The 22942-nt window shown below is 46.0% G+C and overlaps 1 protein-coding gene across 2 annotated transcripts in view; it reads right to left on the bottom strand.

The window, feature by feature from the left end:
* Nucleotides 1–22942, bottom strand: part of LOC146197554 (uncharacterized) — a 55837-nt gene that overhangs the window by 18501 nt on the left and 14394 nt on the right. Inside the window, exons 4-10 of one of the 2 annotated variants that reach the window (XM_084599455.1) lie at nucleotides 17592–17770; nucleotides 16052–16411; nucleotides 13811–14022; nucleotides 7163–7379; nucleotides 6072–6293; nucleotides 4819–5187; nucleotides 237–503 (exon numbers count right to left, since the gene is read on the bottom strand). In XM_084599455.1, coding sequence (XP_084455581.1) covers nucleotides 237–503; nucleotides 4819–5187; nucleotides 6072–6293; nucleotides 7163–7379; nucleotides 13811–14022; nucleotides 16052–16411; nucleotides 17592–17770 — 1826 coding nt within the window. The remainder of the gene's footprint in view (nucleotides 1–236; nucleotides 504–4818; nucleotides 5188–6071; nucleotides 6294–7162; nucleotides 7380–13810; nucleotides 14023–16051; nucleotides 16412–17591; nucleotides 17771–22942) is intronic. The other variant, XM_084599456.1, reaches the window with a different exon arrangement.

The following is a 22942-nucleotide window of genomic DNA, read 5'->3' as shown; positions in this document are numbered from 1 at the left end:
CCTGCATGAGGGCCTGTAATCAAGCTTGCATCACTTTGAGAAGGCTCATTATCAGGATATCCTGATTGGAGTTTTTACTTCGTCACTACAGGCATCCAATCCCAGCGTTTCCACCAATCAGGTTAGGGTAACATGTTTGGCTGCTCCGCCCAGCGTGGAATGCAGTGTGTCGAGTTGTATCATAGGAATGGTATCCAAGCGGCACCATGAATATGACAGAGGAGAGCACCCCTCACCAGTCATGGGGTCATGCCGCGCAGCCAGCAGCTGGGCCGTGGGACTAAGCTGCTGTTGTGATGCCATAGGCGGTGGTGGGGGCTGGAGGCCCGGGGAGACTGGCCCCATTCCAGCAAGGATCTTCACCAACATATCCTGGCCACCCTGTGGCTGCTGCTGCTGGTGCTGATGGGGGCCCTTGCCAGACGTACGCAGTAGCTGCGACAACAGCCCCGGGGGTTGCAGGGCATCCCCACCACCACGGGAAGCCATGCCTGCATCGAGTGCTAACATGTTGCAAAGGGCAGGTGCAAGGATGGCTCAGCCATTTTTTTTCCACAGGTGGTAAAAGTGCTCAAATGCCAAGTCCAAGAATGCGCATTCAATACAGGCAGCAATGGCTGGTGCAGAAACTCGGGCACACACGCATACTGGACAATCTGTCTGCATGCATGGAGGAAACCCAGATGGCAAAAATTAATATGGAACCCTCCACTATATACACGTTGCTTCGGGACGTTAAAACTCTGCATAATACCACTGCGCCATGCATCATTAAGGGATAGGACGGCACATGTATGCCAACCAGTGCAACATTATGTTCGTGCAAATACTGTATTAACAAGGCCCCAAATCTACAAATATGCCTCAACTTTATGCTGTATCTCCACCCCAAAGAGTTGAGAAAACAACCGCTCCCCCATTTCAGGTTTGCTTGAAATTCAAGAATGTCCATCGGCGCTTTCTTACACAAGGGCTCAGACATTCGCGCAATAGGCAATGGACAAAAGTACAAGTGGAGACATGTAATAATAAGTAAATCGACACAAGTAAACACTTTTCCGTTCTAACTGCAATCATGCCTTCCCTATACGATACAGAAGCATTGCTTGTCCACAATACAGCATGCTAGTGTCTACTCCCCACCTGCACATGCCAAAGCTGCAAATATCAATTGGGCAGCGCGTCAAATTTAAAAAATCAACAGTGTGTTCCACTTATTTCTGTCCACACTTACACATATGGGAACTAGAGTAAAGCCAAAAGTTTGCTCCAAAACTGTGTACTGTTGCATGTGACAAATTGCCATGGCAAGTCTTGTGAACACCCTCCACAAAAGAGCTCACATTCACAGTGAAATGAAACAAGTCTTGTGCACTACATGGCTGAATTGGCAGTGAAAAAATGCCAAACACGCTTTCGCATCTTACCACAATTCGTTTTGGTATGTGTGGCTTAACGTCCGAAAGCAACCCTAGCTATGAGGGACGCTGTAGTGGATGGCTCCAGATTAATTGAGACCACCTGGGGTTCTTTAAAGTGCACCGACATCGCACTCTGTACTGACACTTTGCTTCTGCCTCCATTGAAAAGCAGCTGCTATAGCAGCGATTTGCTCCCACATCCTATGGTTAAGCAGTGGAGCATCATAACACGAGCCACTACTGCAGCAGGGCAATCATGTGGAGTAGTGGAGTGCACATGACACATAGCATTCAGAAATTGCATGAAACCTGGCGACTGATTTGGGATTTTCACTCACCCTGGTAAGCAATGAAAACTAGTTTTTATGCAGCACTCGTGAACCTATATTCCCAAACTAAAAAGTCACTTTGCAGAAGCAAATGCTGGTTGCAGTTTGAAAGCAAGCTGGCAGCAGCCCCCTAAACAAACTTGGAACTTTTATAATCTGGCCACGTATATCCTTTCCGTAGAGCTGCATAGTCTTAAAACCAGAGGTAATGGTGAAGAAATTGATGCATGCAGCAAAAATGTTCTCACAGCTCAATCATGCCTGCACAGCTCCACTCTGCCTCCTGTGTGCAATACACAGTTCACCATGAGTGCAGTGCAGTTTAGTGGAACACTGCAGAACGAGCTTTCAAATCAGCCATGAGATGCACTCCGCAACTTGGCACACTGTAGGCTGTGAACCTGGTTTGGTTGGCAGCTCCTGCCAGCCCACATGGGGTGTGACGTCACAGCGTCACGTAGGTAAAACGTGGCTACCAGCCATGCTATGCTGAAGGCTGAAAGCCTACAGTAGTATTGCTATCGCAATAAAAGAGTTTTTCACCACCAGGCGGACTTCTGAAGAACATTGTAAAAACCAACCAGTTGATCAGATTTATTGACACCAAGCAAGCCCATGTTGTACTCGTCGACATGCTGTGGTTTTTTTGACAGAAATTTGCTCCCATTTCCAGTCTTTTGTCGTTTCGCAGACACATGCTTGTTTGACGTGCAGGCAGTGGTCATCATGGGACAATGTGTCGATCCTTCCACTGAAGGTAAAGCACACCACTGTCTCTGAGCCAACACACATGTCCTAACTTGGCCTTCCTTTCCCAGCTGGTGCCTTTCAGGTCCTTTGGAAAGCCACGTGTCTTTGCGTGTTGCGCCACAAGCCAGTGTCTTGTGTTCGAGCAAGTGTTGGTTGAGGTGCAGAAATTGTCCATATATATGAAGTAGCCCTGATCCAGGTAGCTGTCGCACAGGCGGGTGACAACATCACAGGCTAAGCCATTTGCACTTTGCTTTTCTCCCTTGCCAGCGTAAACGAACTGAATTGTGTACCCAGATTAAGGGTAGGCAAGTACCCACAATTTGTAGCCCCCTTTGGCTACTTCATTTCTGATGTATTGCCGGATTCCAGATCGCCCTTTTGATTTTACCATCCTTTCATCAACAGAAAGTTCTTTGCACGGCTGAAACAAATGCGCCGATTGTTCGTTGACATGCTGTAGGAGCCAGAAAACTGTGCAATTTCAATTTGCTTCCTTGGGTTTCAAAACCCGGGTCCAACACATGAAGCATGCTAAGAAGAGCCCAGAATTGCCTTCTAGGAATTATCTGGGGGGGAACGAATCTAGAAAGAAGCCTTCATGTGCTCCAGTACAGATGCAGCCACTGTAGTTCTACTATCCCCATGTAGAGAAGCAGACGGATGAAAGTTCTCTGCTGGGGTGACCCCTTTCCACGAGCCGTCGGCTTCACTATAACTGGGTTTATCCATAATCTTCATCCAGCCGTACTTGTTAGTGTTCTCACAAATCATTCCAATAACATCCGCCATAGACTGAAAACTTCAATCGCACAAAGCATTCGACGAGGGCCGCTGCGGAGCGCCATTGTTATGGGCTGCCGGTGTTCAACTGCTGTTCCGGGCAGGTTTCCATCATCGGTGTTGGAACTGAAATCTGTCGATATGGCAGCACCTTCAGAGTCATTGCTATTTGGGTCATTGATAAAATCAATCGTAGATAGCGCAGAGTTGTCAGATTTGAGACATTTCGAAGCGCACGTCGTCGACGCGGATGCCGCCATTCTCGCACGAGACTCCGACGCTGCCGCGTGTTCAGAGCACACTAAAAAAAAGCCATCTCGTGTGAAAAACGTAAACAGCATCAAAATTGAAACTTCAGATATCTGACTACACGCTACATGGTATAGCGTGTCCGTGAGCAACACTGAAAGGTTCAAAATCAGCGTGCAAAGTTATCGTTAGCAGGCTAACGATGCTCAATGGGTACAGTAGAGAAAGAGTTAATGAGCGTGTGCTCTATCAAAAATGTATTTACTAATAGTCAAAGCTATAGAGTGGGGAGTCAACCATGCCACCTAGCAGAAATTACTTGCGAGTAGGGGTAAGAGCATAAAAGCGCTCAATACCATTAGTACTACTGAGGCACTGTGGATTAGTGCACGATTTTTGTGCGCATGCAAAAGTGGTTCAAACCCTATTTCAACGTTTACTTGACATCATGAAAACAGTCACATTTTATCTTTAGTGTATTCCCTTCTAGGTCACACATTCTGAGATGCTTTCCCGAAAATATTTTCCATTTAAAATGTTTTCACATGAGCTGGGAAAACAATCTGGAAGTTTGTGCACGGTGTACTGTTGACTAAATGAAAATATGCACATCAAAGGACACCTGAGCCCAACGCACTTAAGGGGGGACATGGGTCTTAAAACTAACTTTATTATTTACTGCCCAAATGTGATGAAACCTCACAGAAATGTTCAGTTTTTTCTGCTGATTTCAAATATGCAAAAATTTTTCTTCTGGGGCAATTAGTTCTAAAGGTATTAGAGAATTATTGCTATTGTCTGCTCAAACAATAGAGGAAAAAATGCTCATTAGAAATTAATTTTTAATATACAGGTAGATATTATAAAGTATAAGGAATGCAATGTTGGAAGCACATTTTTTATTTTCACTTGTAAAACTTTTATATCTTAACTTGAAATCCTTACACAGTTGCCATGCTTGTGAGTGCGAAGTTCAGTGGGCTGCTAAATCTCTATTATTAGCTCAATTTTAAAACTGCTTCCAGCATTGCACTCCTTACACTTTATAGTATCTATCTGTATATTAAAAATTAATTTCTGATGAGCATATTTTTTCCTATTGTTTAAGCAGACAATACAATAATTCTCTAATACCTTTGGAACTAATTGCCCTAGAAGAGAAATGTTTGCATATTTGAAATCAGTAGAAAAAACTGAACAATTCTGTGAGGTTTCATAAAGTTGGGGTAATAAATAACAATACCAATTTTAAGACCCATGTCCCCCCTTAATAGCGGGGCACTCACCGTGGTGCTGCATGGATGTTGGGGGCATCTGGCCGGCCACCCTGAGAAGGTCTTCCTCATGCAGGGCCCTCTCCGGCAGTGATGGGGGCACCACAAGTGATGCTCCAGGGCCGCCTGGGTGAGCCCCCAGCTTGCTCAGCAGCCCCTGCAGATGCTGCTGCTGCTGCTGCTGATCTGACTGCTGTTGCAAGGGCAGATTGAGGGTTGGCACCACCCCCATCGGATGGTGAGCATGCTGAGGCTGTTCATGGTGACGGTGGTGGTGGTGGTGATGGTGCTGGATGGGTCTGCTGTGACCTCCAACACCAAGCACCACCTGCTTCAGGTCAGCTTCCAGCTCTTCCACACTCTTGGCTTTGCCGGCCAGTGCTAGAGGAGAAAAAAAGGAGAAACAGGACCCAACACTCAATCATCAAAGGATGTAGAAGCAAGGAACTCAAGGTATTCAATGACTCCAAAGCATGTATTGCAGTTTGTCAGCAATATAATGCATTTACACTGCTGTAATGAGCTTTTTTTTTCCCTAGAAATTCCATTGTTGAAAATGCACTTTGCATTATAGTCTGACCTTTGTTCCGAATATAATGTTATTTCTTTTGCTGCTCATCAAGCTAGCTCCACCACCAGACTCGAAAGTTGGGAGGAGGAACCAACTTTCTGGCAACATCGAGGCTGTAAAACGAAGTGAGACAAGAAAAAAAGGCAGGAGAAAAGGCCAAAAGGTGGCAACACGCAGAAATGAACAACGATGTGGTGGTGGCAGCGGGCTTCACAGCAACAACGGATTCGGACGTGGCGGGCCTACACGACGCTTTATGAATGGTGGTTGGTTCTAAAGCACCAGTTCATAGAGCATATGTTTCATGTGCATGTACGAACGAGTCTTTCTCGAAATAGATGTGTAATGCTCAATGTATTTTTTTTTTTTTGTCTAGAATACACAGTGAAAGCTCGTTAATTCAAAACTTGATTAAAATTTTCGGACAATTCAGACTGCATTACTTGGTCTGGCCAAATTTCACAGAAGTGCATGTATAAGAGAGCCCATTAATTCAAATGGGATTTTTTATACATACACCGACAAGAAATTCAAACTTGTGATTTTCATTATTGCGGGATTCAACTGTACGCGCTTTAGGAAAATTCCATGTGCTTACCAAAACGTTTTCAATATCTGGGTTCGTTATATCGAGGTTAGACTTTAGTTCCACCACCTAAGCTCTCACAGTAGTATGAGAACAGGCCTCACTTACCGTGCTCCCGCAGCTGGGCAGTTTTGGCCGCATCTCCATTGAGCATGTGGGCCTCAACATTGATGTTGGCATCCATGAGTATGTCCAGGATATTTTTGGAGGTACCACCACGAACAGGAGGTGATGGTGACAAGCGGTCATGGGGCAGAGCAGGGCTGATGGGCGTGAAGTAGGAGTCTGGTGTGGGCACTCTCAGCATTCCATCACCACTGGTTACGCCAGCTGCAGCGAGCCCAGCAGAGGTCCTTAGGCGGCAAACTTGCGTAAAGCACTCAAAAAGACACTCATTTTTTTCCGCCACAAACACGGTAAGGAAGTACTTCGAATGTAGAACTCAGTCCCCTAATGCTTGCAAAATTACCAAAACTAAAAATATAGCAATTTCATGGCATACAGAATGCACAGCAATCACCTGGGAAACTATTCATGCCATGCCTTAGCAAGCAGCGCTGAATACTTCATGTACCCCCCCCCCCCCCCCCTCGACATATTACATCCCTGCAAGCCTGAAAAATGATACCAAATTCTATTTTGCAGTGTGTGTATGTTTGCAGTTTACATTAAAAAAATTTACTTTTGTTGAAAAACATTTTATTTTGGTGGTATTTACATCCTGGAAGTGTGTGAAGAGCTAGGAATTTAGAAACTAGAAACTCTTCACTCTTACTTTTTTTAAGCCAATACAGGCCAATGCCTGCATTGCTCATGCCATTGTTTTCTGCCTCATAATATTACTTGAGTGCCACTTGATACTGCGACCACATACATATACATTCTCACAAGTCAAATTTTTATAATCTGCAAGCGCAGCCTTATTGGTTTCCAGGGCTGCCATAGGTCAAGTAAACTGGCCGACTGCACAGAAATTGCATTTTAAAGTGCAATGCAGTCTGAAAAATACGCACGGTACAGGAAGGGAGGAGGAGGAGCAGGAGGAGGTAGGAAGCAGAAGGAGCCCCGATAGACAGGACCGCCAAAGTGCAGAGAAGGAAGAAGACGGGCTTTGGGTCGGGCACCATGAACCCGAGGACCCAGCAGGGGGCGAGGAAGCGAAGGAGGAGGCAACAGGAAGGTGGCAGTGGTAGGAGCACCTGAAGCAAGGATGCGAGAGGCCAGGTCATTCTCCTGGTGCTGCTGGCGAGGCGGGTGGCCGCTCTCCTCTGCTGCAGGTCTGCTGAGGGCTGCCAGCAGGCCGCTATCCAGGGGAGGCACCGACTGCTGCTCCAGCGGTGGACTGTCTCGCCGGAACCACTGGGAGAAGCGGCTGCCCCCGCTCAGCCCAGCCTCCGTGTCACCCAGGGCATCCTCCTGCCCAGAGAAGGAAAAGCAGCGTTAGACACCCTGCAAGCTATCAGGCAGGCCACAGCAGTAAGTACCGGGGCTGACCACTCAGGGTTTTTCCTAAGCAGGCAGTGCCTTGCTTCACTATTCCACATTTTGGAACAAAATTGTAGTCATTTGATTTGCACAGCGAAATGATGCTGCTGCACTGCATTTGCTTTGCAAGCCTAAAAATTACGAGGGACTTTAGCGACTAAAGTAGTGAAAGGGGAAAGCCTGAGTGCCTCATTCTGCTATGCAACTAGCACTAATTAGTAATTAATGGTTAGATATGTCATTAAGTAGGTAATTATTTGATTACTTAGTCATTCACTAGTTAATTATTGAATTAGTAATAAATTAGCAATTGATCATTGATTGGCATGTGGCCATATAAGGCACGCATTCGCACATACTGTGGTGATGCTCTGTGGTTGGTCGAGACCTCTATGACGTCATCCCGCCTCGTCCAATCAGAGCCGCCACAAAATCGGGACATATTTTGTCCACGACAGCATGAGCCATTAAATAAAGGCTTTCACCTTAAAAATTATATACATGCTTAACTGTCAACCTGGTGTGATCATTTGTATTTGTGCCACAGCAGGGATGGATGGGAGGGAGGCTGCATTCGATGTTTCTCCCGCACTCCCGACATGAAAAAAAAAAAAAGATCAGCGGCTCTCACCTGCCACAGTTCCTTTCCTGCAGTGCCTAGGTGCAATGGCGTGAAGCATCAAAGAAAGTCAACAAGCCAACATATGAGGCACCCGTTCCCGTGGAAACATGACTTCATGAGGAGAAAGACGATGGGTTTTTTTTCTTGTGCTTTAGGGACATAGAGGTGAAACATCTGATAACCATTCGCTTACATACTAGCAGTCCAGGTTTGGAGAATGCCGACAACACAAACACTGCGACTGTATAGCTTCTCCACAAGTCATTGGTGCAAGGGGGCGAAGCATGTGGACACAACCAAGGAAGCGATCCCAGCTCGTCATTGCCATCTAAGAAGCGGATTTGTTACTAAATCTTCTGCGCTTAAAACAACACAAATAAGGACTGAGTTTTCAAAGCTAAAAAGGAGTTGTGCATAGAACCCAAGCTGGAGTTGGCGCCGCGACGCCAGTGCTCTGTTTCTGGCGGAGTGGAAAGGAACTACAAAACCTATGCGCAGCTGCGGCCGTGCAGGGCACGGCTGTCTGTAGAGTCTGTGCAGCCCGCTCTCACGGGAGTGTATGCCAGGCGCAGCCGCGCATGCATGTGGAGCAGGAAAATGAGGAGGAGGGGGAACAGTCGCGTACAGATGCATGCAAAGCCGGTGCTCTTTGCAAGTGGGGTTTCTCATTTTTGCTTTTTTTCGGTTCCCCAGCTGACAAAGAGGCTGGTTGGAAACTTTTTATCGGTGTTTTCGAAAGTGAAAAATTATGATTATTTGATAAGACTATCATCACCGCGCGCCACTTCAGGTCCTGAAAAATGATCGCCACGAGCTTTGTTTTTAAAGAGCACTTGTTGGCAGGCTCAGGGACAAAAGATAAACATCAACGCAGATTCACTGCTTGAAGGCGAAAGGAAAGTGACAGGTATTTTGAGGGACCCGAGGCAGCATCTCTTGTGTTGTTAAGGTGTGGAAGAATAAGAATAATGTGGAAGCCCGATGTCTCTGTCCATGCTGTTCAGAAAATGAAAGGTCCAGCCTTCTCGTGAAGAATCATTGATACGCGTGTACACAGCAACGAGTACTCCGGGCGCCAGTTTGGGAGCTTCCTTTCCCTTTGTGAATACCTACTTGAAAGAGGCCGATTCAACTCTTTAGGGACAGACGTTTTAGTCAACCCCCCTGATAAAGTCAACGAAACTAAATATTGCCATCTATGATGACCCATTCACTTCAGCAGAGTGCCGACTACACAGGATGCTACCGGCGCCACGGTGAAGCAGCACTGGAAATACGCACGCAGCAAAAAGGTGACAAGACAGGGCTGTGAAGTGAGCATGCAACATTTCACCTTCACCTAAATGTGGAGGAGGGAAAACGATTCTGCTTTGATACGGGAGGTGCATGAAAATGCATTGGCTAAGCACAGCACAGAGAAATGGCAAAAGCTCTGCATTATGACACCTGCAATCCAGTTAAAGTTTCCAGCTAAAATCAGGGGAGCTCAGGGAGCAGTAATAATGCCATTTCGAAGTAGCTTTGGACCAAACCAAACTCAAGCACTCGAATTATGTTTTTGAGTCTAAACCGAAGTGTCCGTGTGTTCACAAGAAAGGAAAGGCACAGTATCAATTAAAGTTGTTCTGTGAACACCTGAACCACACCATAGGAGAAGGGAGGAAGGTGGGAGTGAAAATGAAAAGAGAGAAAGATGTAGTAATTTCAACCACCTGGGGATCTTTAATGGCAATTTCTGCTTCCTGACATATAAAAAATACAATCTGATTACTGTTTATTTCATGTTCAGTGCTCTGCAGAATATGTACGCATCTTTGACAAGACATGACTAATAGCCAAAACATGCACGAATCATAAAACAACGCAACTGACCTGAACAACAACTGGGAACAGACAGCTAACCACAGTTTACTACGGCTCACTGCAGCTCGCTATTTAGCGCAACATCCGGAAGGGGGCGCAAGGACCGTTGCGCCTTTAGATTTGCTTTTTGCCAGCAGGCTAGTCTGGCACCGTTCGTCAAACATTTCGGTAGCTCTGCACTCTCCGCACTTTTTTTGTGTCTCTGCGGGCACCATGGCTACTGTGTAGTTCAAAATTTCCAGCGTGTTCTTTGCAGTGGTGTTCCCTACGTGCTCCCGTAACTCAGTGTAGGCTGCGAAGCGCAATGACAGTGCTGCTACATATGCTCGTTGTAAAGGCGTAAATCAGCCATAGGGAATGCCTCAATTTCTTCATTGTATAGGCAAATTAGTTGTACTGGTCATCGTTGTGAGGCATTCACAATACACATGAAAGAGAAATGCGGCTGGGACCTACAAAATCCTTTGTTATGTAGGTAATTTCGCTGTAGAGGCGTTTGTCGTAGAGACGTTCGACTGTATACCTCTACTACCTGCGTGCTGCCATAGAGTTGACTATGGCAGCCCCTATACCACGTGCATGCAACTCGCAACATGCCATCGTCCTGCTGCGCTTCTGACATTCGCTTATTCAAATTACATTGGATCGCATTTATTTGCAGTAAAATACCGTTAAGGGGAGACACGGGTCTTCTGGACCAAAACATTACGAAAAACTCCTTTAGAAAATGCGATTTTTGAAATCAGTAGCTCTTTATCTACCTATCAGCTAAGATTTTCATCTCTATGGTCAGTATTTTAATCACAGTGCAAATTAATATAATCGATGTCGCCCCAATTTGGGCCGAAAACGGCCACCAAAACAATGATTTTCGGTGAGGCGCAGCTCCAATTTCATGCGCGGCACTGGAACCGCCTTTCATCTTCATATTGCCGCCTCTGCTGTTTCTATTCGGGCATTGGTCGCATAAAAAATAGCAAGAAAATGTGGAATTCGCAATCACATTGGCTTTTGGGTGCACGTGATGGCAGGGCGTCATCGCATTGGAGGAGCTGGCTGATTGCGCCTGCTCGATGCGCCCTAGACGCGGGATGCCGGTCACGCTTGGTTTCGAACCGCGAGGTGCATTCATGGCAATGAATTTGGGAAAAAGAAAAAAATTTGTTGATTAATCATCTCAAGTGATGCCCTGCCCCCGGCTGTGTGCACTCAGGCCAATGAAAGTTGTGCACCAAACGATAGTGCTTACTAAGCCTGAAGTAGGCCTAGAGTGTTCGCAAGCACAGGAAACTGGTACTGCCAACAGGCGCACCCGCCGCGACACAGTGATATCACAGGCCGCAGATGGGCAGAAAGATAAGCTCAAAACAAAAAAAGTTTGGACTTGCAGCAACTCCAGAAACGAAGCGGTAGTCGAATTGTTTTCGTGACGATGACGGCAGCGTGGCAGACAGTCCGCTTGGCGAGGCAAAGTTCACGCTTGTCAGATGTACAGTTTGCCGGGATTGGCAAAGTAAAACTGGCAGCGATATTCGCATTGAAAAAGGTGATTGTGAATAAGAAATCGCAGTCAAACTTATTCTCCAGTGCATAAACTGCGGGGCCACATCTCCATAGAGCTCGTCATGCACCTGCACCGATCGGATCGCGTTCAGTCTTGTGAATGCGCTTGCTTACCATGCAATGCAGAGCACTAGAATGCAGCAAACAGCTCCAAATTACATTTTTTTTCGCAATGAATGTTTCTCATGACGGTCTTTATGGAACAACGTGGCAAAATGACGTACGTGAGAAAAAAAAAAGAAAAAAGTTGACTCAAGCAGTCGAAAAAGTGACAACTGAACATGCTGCAACTGCAAATCAAAATGAAAGAGGCAACAGACATTGCAGAGCAAAGACTAAATCTCTGAAGGTTTCTAACCATTTTAAATTGCAAATGAGTGCATTGCACCAGTAAATGTCTTAAATAATCCCCCGTTTCTTTTTTTGCCTTTTCTCAAAACATGCATTGTCGACCACTTGCAGTTTTGCGGCCTCAATATCTCTGCCTCCAAACCACATAGAGCAGACTTTTTTTTTTTGCAATGGGAAGCGGAATGTATTCTGTGTGAAATGTTGAAAGCATGTTTTTTGTTTTTGAAAGTTAAAATTAGTTATGGTTGGTTGGTTTGTGGGGTTTAACGTCCCAAAGCGACTCAGGCTATGAGAGACGTCGTAGTGGAGGACTCCGGAAATTTCGACCACCTAGGGTTCTTCAACATGCACTGACATCGCACAGCACATGGGCGCCTTGCTTTTCGCCTCCATCGAAAAGCGGCCGCCGAGGCCGGGATTCGATCCCGCGTCCTTGGGAGCAGTAGTCGAGCGCCGTAACCACTGCGCCACCCCGGCGGGATTAAAATGAACTATTTTGATGCATTTATTCCCACTTGGTACACACTGTATACTGAAATTGATAAGGCTGCGAAATGAGTGCTAATTATTACATTGGGAAACTGCTCCCAACATTTCATTCTTTACTTTTCTGGCTATCTAGCCCCGCTTTAATGCTAAAGTTTTGAACAACCCATTATTTTAGAATTTATCCCTTAAACAATGGTAGTTGATTAATAATTATATTGCAAACCAATTGGGCTACAGGAAAAAAGATTGCACATTTGAAATGAGCATTAAAAATTCAGTAAAGCTGCGAATTTTTATTACAATTGGTCAAGAAATAAAAAAAGCTGCAAGGCCATTTTTATTTTTGTGTGGCAAACCTTGTTGCACTAAATTCGATGGCAAAACACTGAGGCAGCCGGTTTAGAGCAGTTTTGAAGCAACATTGCATTTTAAAACAGGATGGAGCAGGCAAAGCAGTTTGGAGCAGGATGGAGCAGAATGAAGAAAATGAAGCAGCACTTCCACCCGTGTCTTTTTAAAAAAAAAAAGACTCAGCTTAAAAAGTGCCACTCTATGTTCCTGCTGGCTTCAATTATTTTCAAATTAGCGTTTGGTCAGAGGCTCTTTTCAAGGAACATCAAGCAGAACTACTATACCAATTATTACAGGAACAGTGGCAGGCAAGAGAACATACGGAAAGGCGCAGGCACCTCCTCACCCTGCGGCGGCACGACCGTGCACACTCTCCCCTAGCCTGGTGATGGTGCTTCTCAAACTGCATCTTTCAGACTCATCGTATGAGCCACGGCATAGATGGAGGCTGCTGCCCCAGCCATGCCACGCCCGCAGTTTGATCTCTGAACATTTCGCCTCATCTATAACTTCGAGTAATGGGGTTTGCTATAAACACCTTTAAGGTGGCTTCCCTTACATTAAATTCTTTATCTGGTTTCTGTTCTGCATTGTCATCTTGAGTCTTCATGCGAAAACTGTATTTAACAAAAACCTGGATGTAACAAGCAATCGCAGATATTTTACAATTATGTTATAACCAAGTTTACCTGTCCTGGTATGGTATGGTACAGTACGTCCCAGCTATGAGAAACACCAGTGGAAAGCTCCGGAGCAATTCTGACAATGCAGGACCATGCACAGCAACATGAGGAAACTAAGCAAGAAATCTACCAGTGATGAAAACACTGCTTTAGTCCACTTGGCCAGCATTGTGGCCTTTCTTCCGGCAGGGCAAAGGGGCCAATCACTGACCAAAGTGTCAAGCGATTATGATTGATAGTGATCGAAACAGCTGCATTTCATTTCTGGCCTTCTGTACCTAACAAAGCTCTGTTTTCATTCAGCACAGTGCGTTATCCTCAGAATAATGCCCAGTTACCCAAGAGCTGCATCCTGTGAGCAAAAATTCTGTTACCTTCAGGACACAGCATTACTGCCAGGAATGAATGAGCCAGAAGAGAGGAAGGAAACAAACACAAACCGAAAGGAATCTGGGACACCAGTCCGGCTTGAAGATGTCATTGAAATCGAAGCCATCCTGTGCCGGTAGAGCAGGTGGTGCAGCTCCGACACTGTCCGGCAGTGTGGGGCTCGTAGTCAGCGGCGTCGAGGTCTGCCCAGGTCCATCGCCAGATGACTTGCCGATGTCTATGGCACAGTTTGCACTGTTTGATGACTCCCGGCTATCATTTCCTGCACAAAGCCGAACAGCTGTAATGTATGGCAATTAAACGTGGTTCACTAAAATTTTTTATTGAGCTGGCCTCAGGGCCGTAGAAGCAAATACACTTCACAGCATGCCTTGAACAGTTTCCTACCACGGAGATGAAATTCCCAGCAGCAGGATTCTGGAGGACACAAGGAACTTTGTGAAGGCTAAGAGCCAGCAAAACCAGAACAAGTCACTGCTAAAACAGAACGAAGCTTCTAACATAGCCAAGCAATGCAGATCACTATTCCGTATGCCAAGAACAGTGCAATGTTCATGGTTATACAGTGGAGAAACTGACAACAGGTTTTTATAGCAGAAGAAATTTCAGTTTGTAGTAGATGTTCTAGGTGTTGTAGAATAAAAAAATTGCACTTTGCACTCTAGCCAAAGCTCTAGAATTATGTTTCATGCAGGTGTAGTGCAAAAGTAAAGGGAAACTAACATTTCACAGCAACATGTAGCAGGAATTTCCATTTGGCAGATTATTTGATTTGTTGGAATAATTAAATATCACACACACAAAAACCTTATATTTTACCACTGGCTAGTGATGTGAGCCACACACAGGCACGAAGGGAAATTTTCTGGTAACCCACAACCTGATCATTTTGCAATCTCAGTGCTGCTAATTATCATTTTCTTCACTAAGTCGGCGCTTTCACATGAAGAACAAGAAGCAGGCAGTGGTGCAGGAGCTCTTGGTCCACATCACTGCTCACTTCTTTCTCATCTGTTGTAAAAATATGGATGGAAGCCTGCCACCTGATGCAAGAAGATACCTTCTAGAAATTGGGGGTATACACATGAATCCCTCTTCTCACTGCAATGGTCGCGCGTAATTCCTCAAGTGAGGCTACGCGCATGCTGTAGGAAGCATGGTGAGAGGCGGAAACATCAGCCACCTCCACTGCCTCTAGTCTCCCGCAGCGCCGCAGCCGCGACCTTCCCTATTTCCTTCTAACGTAGCCAGGAGACCTCCACTCCACCTGCCGGAAGACAAGAGAAAATCCACTCCTGCAAACTTGAATGCGCACACGCGCAGTTCAAACTTTTTGCCGAGCAGACTGCCACCATCACCTAATTCGCCTGGTCATCGTACGCACCGACTGCTGCGGGCCGTGAGCGCGTGGCCATGCGAGGCGAGCAGAACGATCCATTCCCCTTTTCGCATATTTTTAATCCATTTGGTGCTTTCTTTCACCACCGTACGCGAGCGGATGTTCCCTCACTACAGCAGTTGTTTCTCGAGATCTGCGTCTTGCCGAGTACAATTACTTGGGCAGAATAAAGCCTGCTTCAAGTATGTAACTTGTGTTTAACACCTCTGGCCCGAACCCACCACAGTGGCGACTTCTCGCACCTCGGGTTGGGGGTCACAACTCTGTTAGAGCTGGCCCGCCTCAGCTAGATGGAGAGTGCAGCGTCTAACCTCCCCGTGGAGCATTATTTCAAAAATAACCCCCATAAATAACATCTGGAAAAGCATATTAGGTCCAAATGTTACATCATATTCGGTGGGCCGATAAAGCAATAGCAAATGAAGCTGTATAATGCATATATGCCTTTAAAAATTCACAGATGATGTAAGCAGCATTTGTTCGCTATAACATGCTAGGTGGGCATGTTGTCTAAAAAATATGGAAGCTGCATGCAATGCCGGATCATGTGCCGCATTGGATAACAAAGTGGCTGCAATATGCCACTTTCACTTCTCTCCCCTTTTCCCTGGCCAACTAGTGCCACTATATACAAGCTCTCCCTTTCCTTCCTCTCTTTGGCCGCAAGACCACCTTTTACCCTCTCCTGAACAGCATGCCCTTCTCTCCTCAGCATCTCCTCTACCTTCTTCGCTTCCACGGTCCTCCATCCCCTGGCTGCCACATTCCCTCTCCACAGTTCAGTGGAACACGAACGTAATGCCTCACAATTTTTTCTAAAGTGGGGCTTCTAGCTAACAAGTGAAAAAAACGCATGAAGGATGGTATATAAAAAAGCACAAAAAAAACTTACTCCTGAGCGCGGACGCCGAAGAGGAGTCCATCCCAACAGGTGCAATACTAGTGGCAGTGCTGGTAGTCACAGTTGACGAGCCCTGCGACGTCGCCGCTGCCGCCGCGGACTGCTGCTCCTTGTCATGCCTTGGCTCCTGGTCCGCAGTGCGCCTCTCAGTACCGTTCTGTTGCTGCTGCTGCTGCTGCTGCTGCTGCTTCCGGCTGGCAAACTCGCGGCTGCGCCGCATGCGCCGGGCAGCACGCCGGCTCATCTCAGGATCTTCCTCGAAGCCCACAAGCTCTATGGTGTCATGCTGACTGGTGGGACCACCCACAAACCATTCTGGCTCTTCTTCCTCCTCAATGCGTTCATCACGGCCTGGGGGGATGGGGGAAACATCACAAGCATGTTACAGCACAGGTCATAAAAGGGATGACTGATCCTTTCTAACTTTTCATAGCACTAGATGTCCTAGCCTAGTTCCTCTAGTTTCATGCAACGTTTTTAGATTCCTTCAATTTGCAAGCACCCCACAAGCCGCGCGCGAGGTAATAGCACCTTGCCCTTTCCCCTCATCACGCAGTGCTGCAATTGCTGTCAGCCCAGACAGCCCAGCTTGTGCTCAGCAACCTATGCCACTAGTTATCTGCGGCAACTTTGTGAACAATCTCGTAGAATTCAAATTTGCTAGATTTCTTTAGCGGACAGTGACAAATTTTAGACAAATGGATAAAGACAAGTTTGACCTCAGTAGCAAGGGCAAGAAAAAATGCATGTTGAACGAAGATCATGCAAAACTGCGATGTCAGTGCACGCTTATCCTGCGTACCTTTGTTGCCCTGCGCTTCCTTGTTTGTCTTGTTTCATAGTGCAGCGTGCAATTACATTAAAATCGATCACTTGCTTTGAGGTTTACTCAACACATCACGTCTGAGACATGTTTGTTGGTGTAATGCTACCAGTACTTTTTGCCAAGAGTGCGCAAAATATTAATGAGATTTGAAGGGTGATGGCTGATTTTGTTTCTAGAAGAGTTATGAAATTCCAGACTGTCTTATACCTACACACGGCACACAGCAGGACTTGCTATGTTTACTTAGAAAAATTATTTCAGTACAATACCAACACTCTTCCTGATGCGTTAAGCACATCTCTGCACCAGTGTTTCTGCACTGAAGCACTTTAAGAAATCTGTACAAACATGCAAAGTAAGAAACAAATATTGTTGCATAAAGAGCCCTGAAAAATTCAGGCAAAAACTTAATTACATTCCGTATTGTCAACGGACTATAAGCTCAGAGTCTACTGAATTAGCCGCATTTATCTGCTCTCCACCACTAGCAGAAGCTAGCTATGGCAGTGATGACGTCTGAACCCTTTCAGCCAATGAGAGTTAAATGACCACAGCAACAAATTTTTTCTCCGATTAGGCTTCTAATGCTACCACATTAACATTTACGGTAAAGCACAAGCATACTTGGAAAGGGCAATCATTTGGGTGCACTGAGGACATCAAATTTACTAGGAGTAACAACAAAGTTGTAGGTGCAGTGCTCACCACCCCTGCTGCGCCCATAGCGGTTTGAATGTCCTCCGCTGGTTGAATGACCGGCATCGTCAAAGCGTCGCCCTCCACCGTAGCCATACTCTCGGTTGTCACGGTCCCAATCACGCTGGTCTCTCAAGATCCGGCCACTGCCAATGCGTCGGCTTGGGGGTTCCCTGCTGTGTAGCAGCCTGAAAAAAAAAAAAAAGCAAGGTATGAACTCTGAACGATAGGGCAAGCAACCTTTATGGCTATCTCTGGACAAGAGTTGAGCACAAGGCATGCATGGAAAACTACTGCGAACACTGGCAGTGACGCAACGATTTTTAACAAGGACAGAAATTTTAAATTGGAACCCCTTGCAGCACAAAAACGCTGATCTAGAAAAGAGCAGTAAAGAGTGCTTAAATTTCTTGTCTGGAATGGTTTGAAGCAATAAAGCATAGATTTAAAAGCACTCAGGAGCACGAGGCCTTTAGTTTTCAAATCACTTATGTTGGCAAAATCAAATCTCTTAGGCTGGTGCGATGCAACAAGGGCTACAGTTCTGGGTCTCCTTCATACCATAGAATCCTACCCGAGAGGTCTTTTTGCAAGTATTACACTGTATAAATGAAAATAAAGACAATTTCGTGAAATACAGTAGACTCATTAATCCAAACTTTGAGGAACCAGATTTTAGTCTTTATTATCGCAAGTTTGAACTATCAGAAGTGCATCTTCACTATTCAAGACTAAATGTGGTTTCTTTTATAAATATATATGTGCATATAAATGGTATTTTGGAACTTTACTATTCAAATGCTATAAAAACGTTAAAATGGTCGTAGAAATGGCAATGGTGGTTTGCTTTTAGGTGAAACAATTTTAAATGAGAACTCCAAGAAATGACAATTTTTTTGCAATTCCATCACGCTGTACTGCATGTCAACCATCCAGAGCTACTCCACGATATTAGTGCCTTTCGTAGCTTTTTCCACAGGTGAGACACTGTAGTGGTACAGCCTCCTTACAAGTGACAGCATGCATGTAGGGACGGCATTATCAGACAAATGACAAGCAGCTGGCGACTGACACACATTTTAGATGAGCATGGAGAACCACTGGACGGAAGTGAGGGGAATGCACAATATCGCCCAAATGACAAGACCCTTTCTAAATAGAGCAAATGGCACTCTCCAATGCACTATAACTGCTACTGCCATGAGCTGGTACAAAGAAAATCAGACAAACATATGTAGCTCCGGGTCTCCTGCGATTGCTTGGAGTGCTAGACTGACATCTGCCTTCTCTCTGATTGCATCCAAACTGACCAAATGGAGAGTTCGACGGCACCGTAAATCTAGCATGTCTAACCTTGACTGCCACTCTTTTGCATGCAGGGAACGCTGGAGCAAGACGAAAAGTTTGAATTAAGCGAATTTCATTTCAGAGAAATCAAGGTACAACATAAGAGGCTTTAACATTTATTAAAATTTATCTGGCGAACCAAAATTTTTAAATTTGTTTTAATTAACTGAAAGTACCAATTATTCGAGTGAATTACGAAAAGTCCCTTGCATGTCATAAAATGTTTACCTCAAGATCATATTTGCATACACTCTCATGCACAGCAGCTTTCTCAACTTTTCTTTGCAAGGCGTCTGCTTTAACCTCATTCGCATTAAAACCACTATTTATTGATGTCAATCAGTTTTCTCACATATTCAGTGCTCTTTTGGTCTGTACAAGCAGCAGTAATTGATCAGACCTTGCCTTTAGGATTCTAGCAAGCCAGACCAGTCTTGATCAGGCCCTTATTCTGGTTGTACCAATTCTAGCTGGAAAGCTCACAGTCTGTGGAAACCCTCCCAAATTTTTTACCTTTAAAAGAAATGACAGAGCGCTGGGGTCACGATGTAGCATGACAAATGAACCACCAAGTATGAACACAGCAAGCAGCTCAATGCTGTTGTGCCCATTTAGTCAGGTGGATCGTGCCTGCAGCAATTTTCACTGTCGGCAGCACTGCCCGAATTTTCAGAAAGAGACTTTGAAACAGTGACTCATTCAGTCAGTCCAAAAATGCTATTACATAGCATCGAGACCTATTACCATTATACCCACGTGCATTGTCAGCCCAGGCTCTTTCCATGAATTGTCACACGTCAATGCATTCTTAAAATAAGATATTCTGAGAAATCCAGTGCACAGTGTAAGCAGAAATCACCACTTACTGTTGCATCAAGGTTAAGCACAACTTTTGATAAGTTGGCTCCCTCTAGGTATAATCAGCCAGCTAGTCTGAATGACACCGACAAAAGATTCTAAGAAGGACAAGCCTGATGTTGATTGTCCTCCATCTTTGGGTGTACTGTTCACATTTTCAAAAGGACAGTGGCTCGAAGCGTGCGTCAAAACTCTGCCACACCGACGGTAGCTTCCGTATTGGCATAAAAACTATAACATGCAGGTCCATGTTGCCATGAGAGTCATGTTTGTTATAAATGAGCTTCAACACAATATTTTTAAAAATTATGAGACACTTTGGCGACTAAAGTGGTGAAAGGCAAAAGCCTGAGTGCCGTATTCTGCTACGCATTTGTTGCGAATGTGGCGGTGAATGATGCTTCGAGTAAAGAGGGTGACTGCTGTTTCACATTCCTCCCTTCCCTTACGTTACGGCATGGTACATGTGTACGCGGAGAATTGTGACAGATACTGCGCCTTTTCTATCCTGTAAATCAATTTCAAACGCCTCTGATGCCTGCTGTACTAATGCCTCCTAGACATCTGGGTCTGCTTCTGTTTGCTGTGCGGTGTGGCGTTCGAGGAAGCGGCAAATGAAAGGGCGCACGGATGCCTGGATCAGACGCCCGTGGGGTCAGCTTCATATATGCATTTTAATCGCCTTGTGACATCATGACCTGTCGCGACAGTACATCGCGCGCCCCTTGTTGAAAACCAAGCATTTCACTGAACGCATTACAGTTGACCGGCGCTCTATAATTTGTCTACAGGAAAGAAAAGGAGAGTATCTGTCACTTGCGGAATCTCGTTATCATTCTCACTGTAGACAAGGGGAATTATGAAGAGCATTTCACGATCCCGGGCGTGGCGCAGTGGTCGCAGTGGAATCCAAGGGATGGAAGTTTGATTCCCGGTAGGAGACAAGGTTTATTCATTTTTTTAAGCATCAGAGCCGCCGCAAAATCGAGACACTTTTGCTGACGACAACGATGAGCCATTAAAGGCTTTCGCCTTAAAATGCCGAAGACACCCAATGTTAAGTCTAGCTGAATAGCAAAGTACAGCACTACAAAATTCGAGAGCAGAGAATTTGGAGAAGCTTGAAACAATTTCCCCCAATCTTTTCAGGATAAAGCAGCTTTCCAAGTTAGGCATAGCTTGGCACACATCTGGCACAAGGGTACCGTAAAAACCCGCGTATAATACGAGTTTTTTTTCCAACTTTCAGCGTTCCAAATTTCCGCCTCGTATTATTTGCGGATCCCAACCAAAATGTCAAAGTTTTGCGAGAAGTTTTGGTTTCGTTGTTGCCGCGTGGCTACGGCTTGGCTTTGTTATCGATGTGCGGCTACGGCTTGGCTTCGTTGCCCTAACGTGGCCGCACCCCGCAGTGGCCACGACGTCGAGGTGTCGTCTCTTCGTTGTTGGGTCGTCGAGTGCGCACAGCATCAGCGCATGTGCTCTCGTGCAAACCACGGTTCGCGAAAAAGTGCACGCTTTTTTCTTTAAGTGAACGAGCAAGATGCCAGGGTCTCGGAAACAGTACTCGGCTGCTTTTAAGAGAAAGGTGATTTTAGTTGCTGAAAACATCGGCAACAGTGCGGCCGGGAGGCAGTTTGGCGTCACCGAGGGAAGCATTCGCGGATGGCGACGACAGAAAGAAGCCCTTTTCGCGTGCAAGGGAATGCGAAGAAGCTTTCGCGGGCCAAAGAATGGCGCATTCCCGGAAATTGAACTCGCTCTGACGGAGTTCGTACGAGAACAGCGAGCATCGCATCTAGCTGTGAGCGTAGAGCTTATGCAGGCAAAAGCTAGGGAGCTTGCAAGGGAAAAGGGAATTCCGAGCTCCGCCTTCAAAGCAAGCAAGCACTGGATACATCGCTATATGTGCCGTGCTGGATTCTCGCTACGCCGGCGAACCTCGATTTCACAAAAGCTGCCCGAATCCTTCGAAGAGCTGCTGGTGGCTTTTCAGCGCCACGTGATTTCTTTGCGAAAGACCAAAAACTTTCAGCTGGGGCAAATAGGCAATGCTGACCAGACGCCGGTTTACCTGGACATGCCATCGCCCCTCACCGTCCATGAGAAGGGCTCTAAACAAGTTTGTATCCGGTCTACTGGAAACGAGAAGACGCGGGTTACAGTCATGCTATCGTGCACGGCAGACGGCCGCAAGCTCCCGCCCTATGTCATCTTCAAGCGCAAGACAATGCCGAAAGGTGAGGAGCTGCCGAAGAATGTCATCGTGAGATGCCATGAAAAAGGTTGGATGAACGAGGATCTTGTCCTCGGCTGGGTGAAGTCAGTGTGGTGCAAACGGCCCGGTGCACTGTTGTCCTTTCCATCCATCCTCGTGCTGGACGCGTTTCGTTGCCATTTGGCCGACTCGGTGAAGAGGCTGCTAAGCGACTGCCGCACAGAACTTGTTGTGATTCCGGGTGGGATGACCTCACAACTTCAGGCTCTCGACGTTTGTGTCAACAAACCCTTCAAGGACGCAGTCAAGCGATGCTACGCGGAATGGATGCGGTCAGGTGAGCCTGCAGTGACGCCGGCCGGGCGGCTGAAGCGAGCATCGCCAGCCACGCTGTGCAAATGGATTGTGGACGCGTGGGCAAGCATCCCAGAGGAGCTTGTGCGCCGTTCGTTTAAGAAGTGCGGCATCTCAAACGCCCTCGATGGCACAGAAGATGAGTACCTGTGGGATGATTTGTCCGACAAAGAAATTTCCGAGGAAAGCGCTGCTGAAGATGAAAGTGATTGAAGTGTGAGGTCCGATTTCAATAAATGTCTTGTTTTTTCTCTCGTATTATATGCGGTAAAAACTTTTTTTTCCATTTCGCGTCTCCAGAATTTCACCTCGTATTATATTCGGGTTCGTATTATACGCGGGTTTTTACGGTAAGTCACTGGGTACATTCGATTTTCCAGTCCGACTACTTGCTGACAGGTCTTGGCTTCCACTCTGACAGGAAGCAGCGTGATGGCCACATGACCTTGTGAACTCCCCCCCAACGTTTCAGCTCTTGCCACTTTTACCAGACGATGCCAACCATCAGTCACCATGCACGACTCAGCTCTTCCGCAATGACGTCGCAGGCATGTTTATCTTTTGGCGTAAGTGTAATACTAAA

The sequence above is a fragment of the Amblyomma maculatum genome, chromosome 3 (assembly GCF_055883805.1).
Source record: "Amblyomma maculatum isolate TAMU_Amacu chromosome 3, ASM5588380v1, whole genome shotgun sequence".
NCBI classification, from domain to species: domain Eukaryota; kingdom Metazoa; phylum Arthropoda; class Arachnida; order Ixodida; family Ixodidae; genus Amblyomma; species Amblyomma maculatum.
This window is presented reverse-complemented; position numbering and strand designations above follow the sequence as displayed.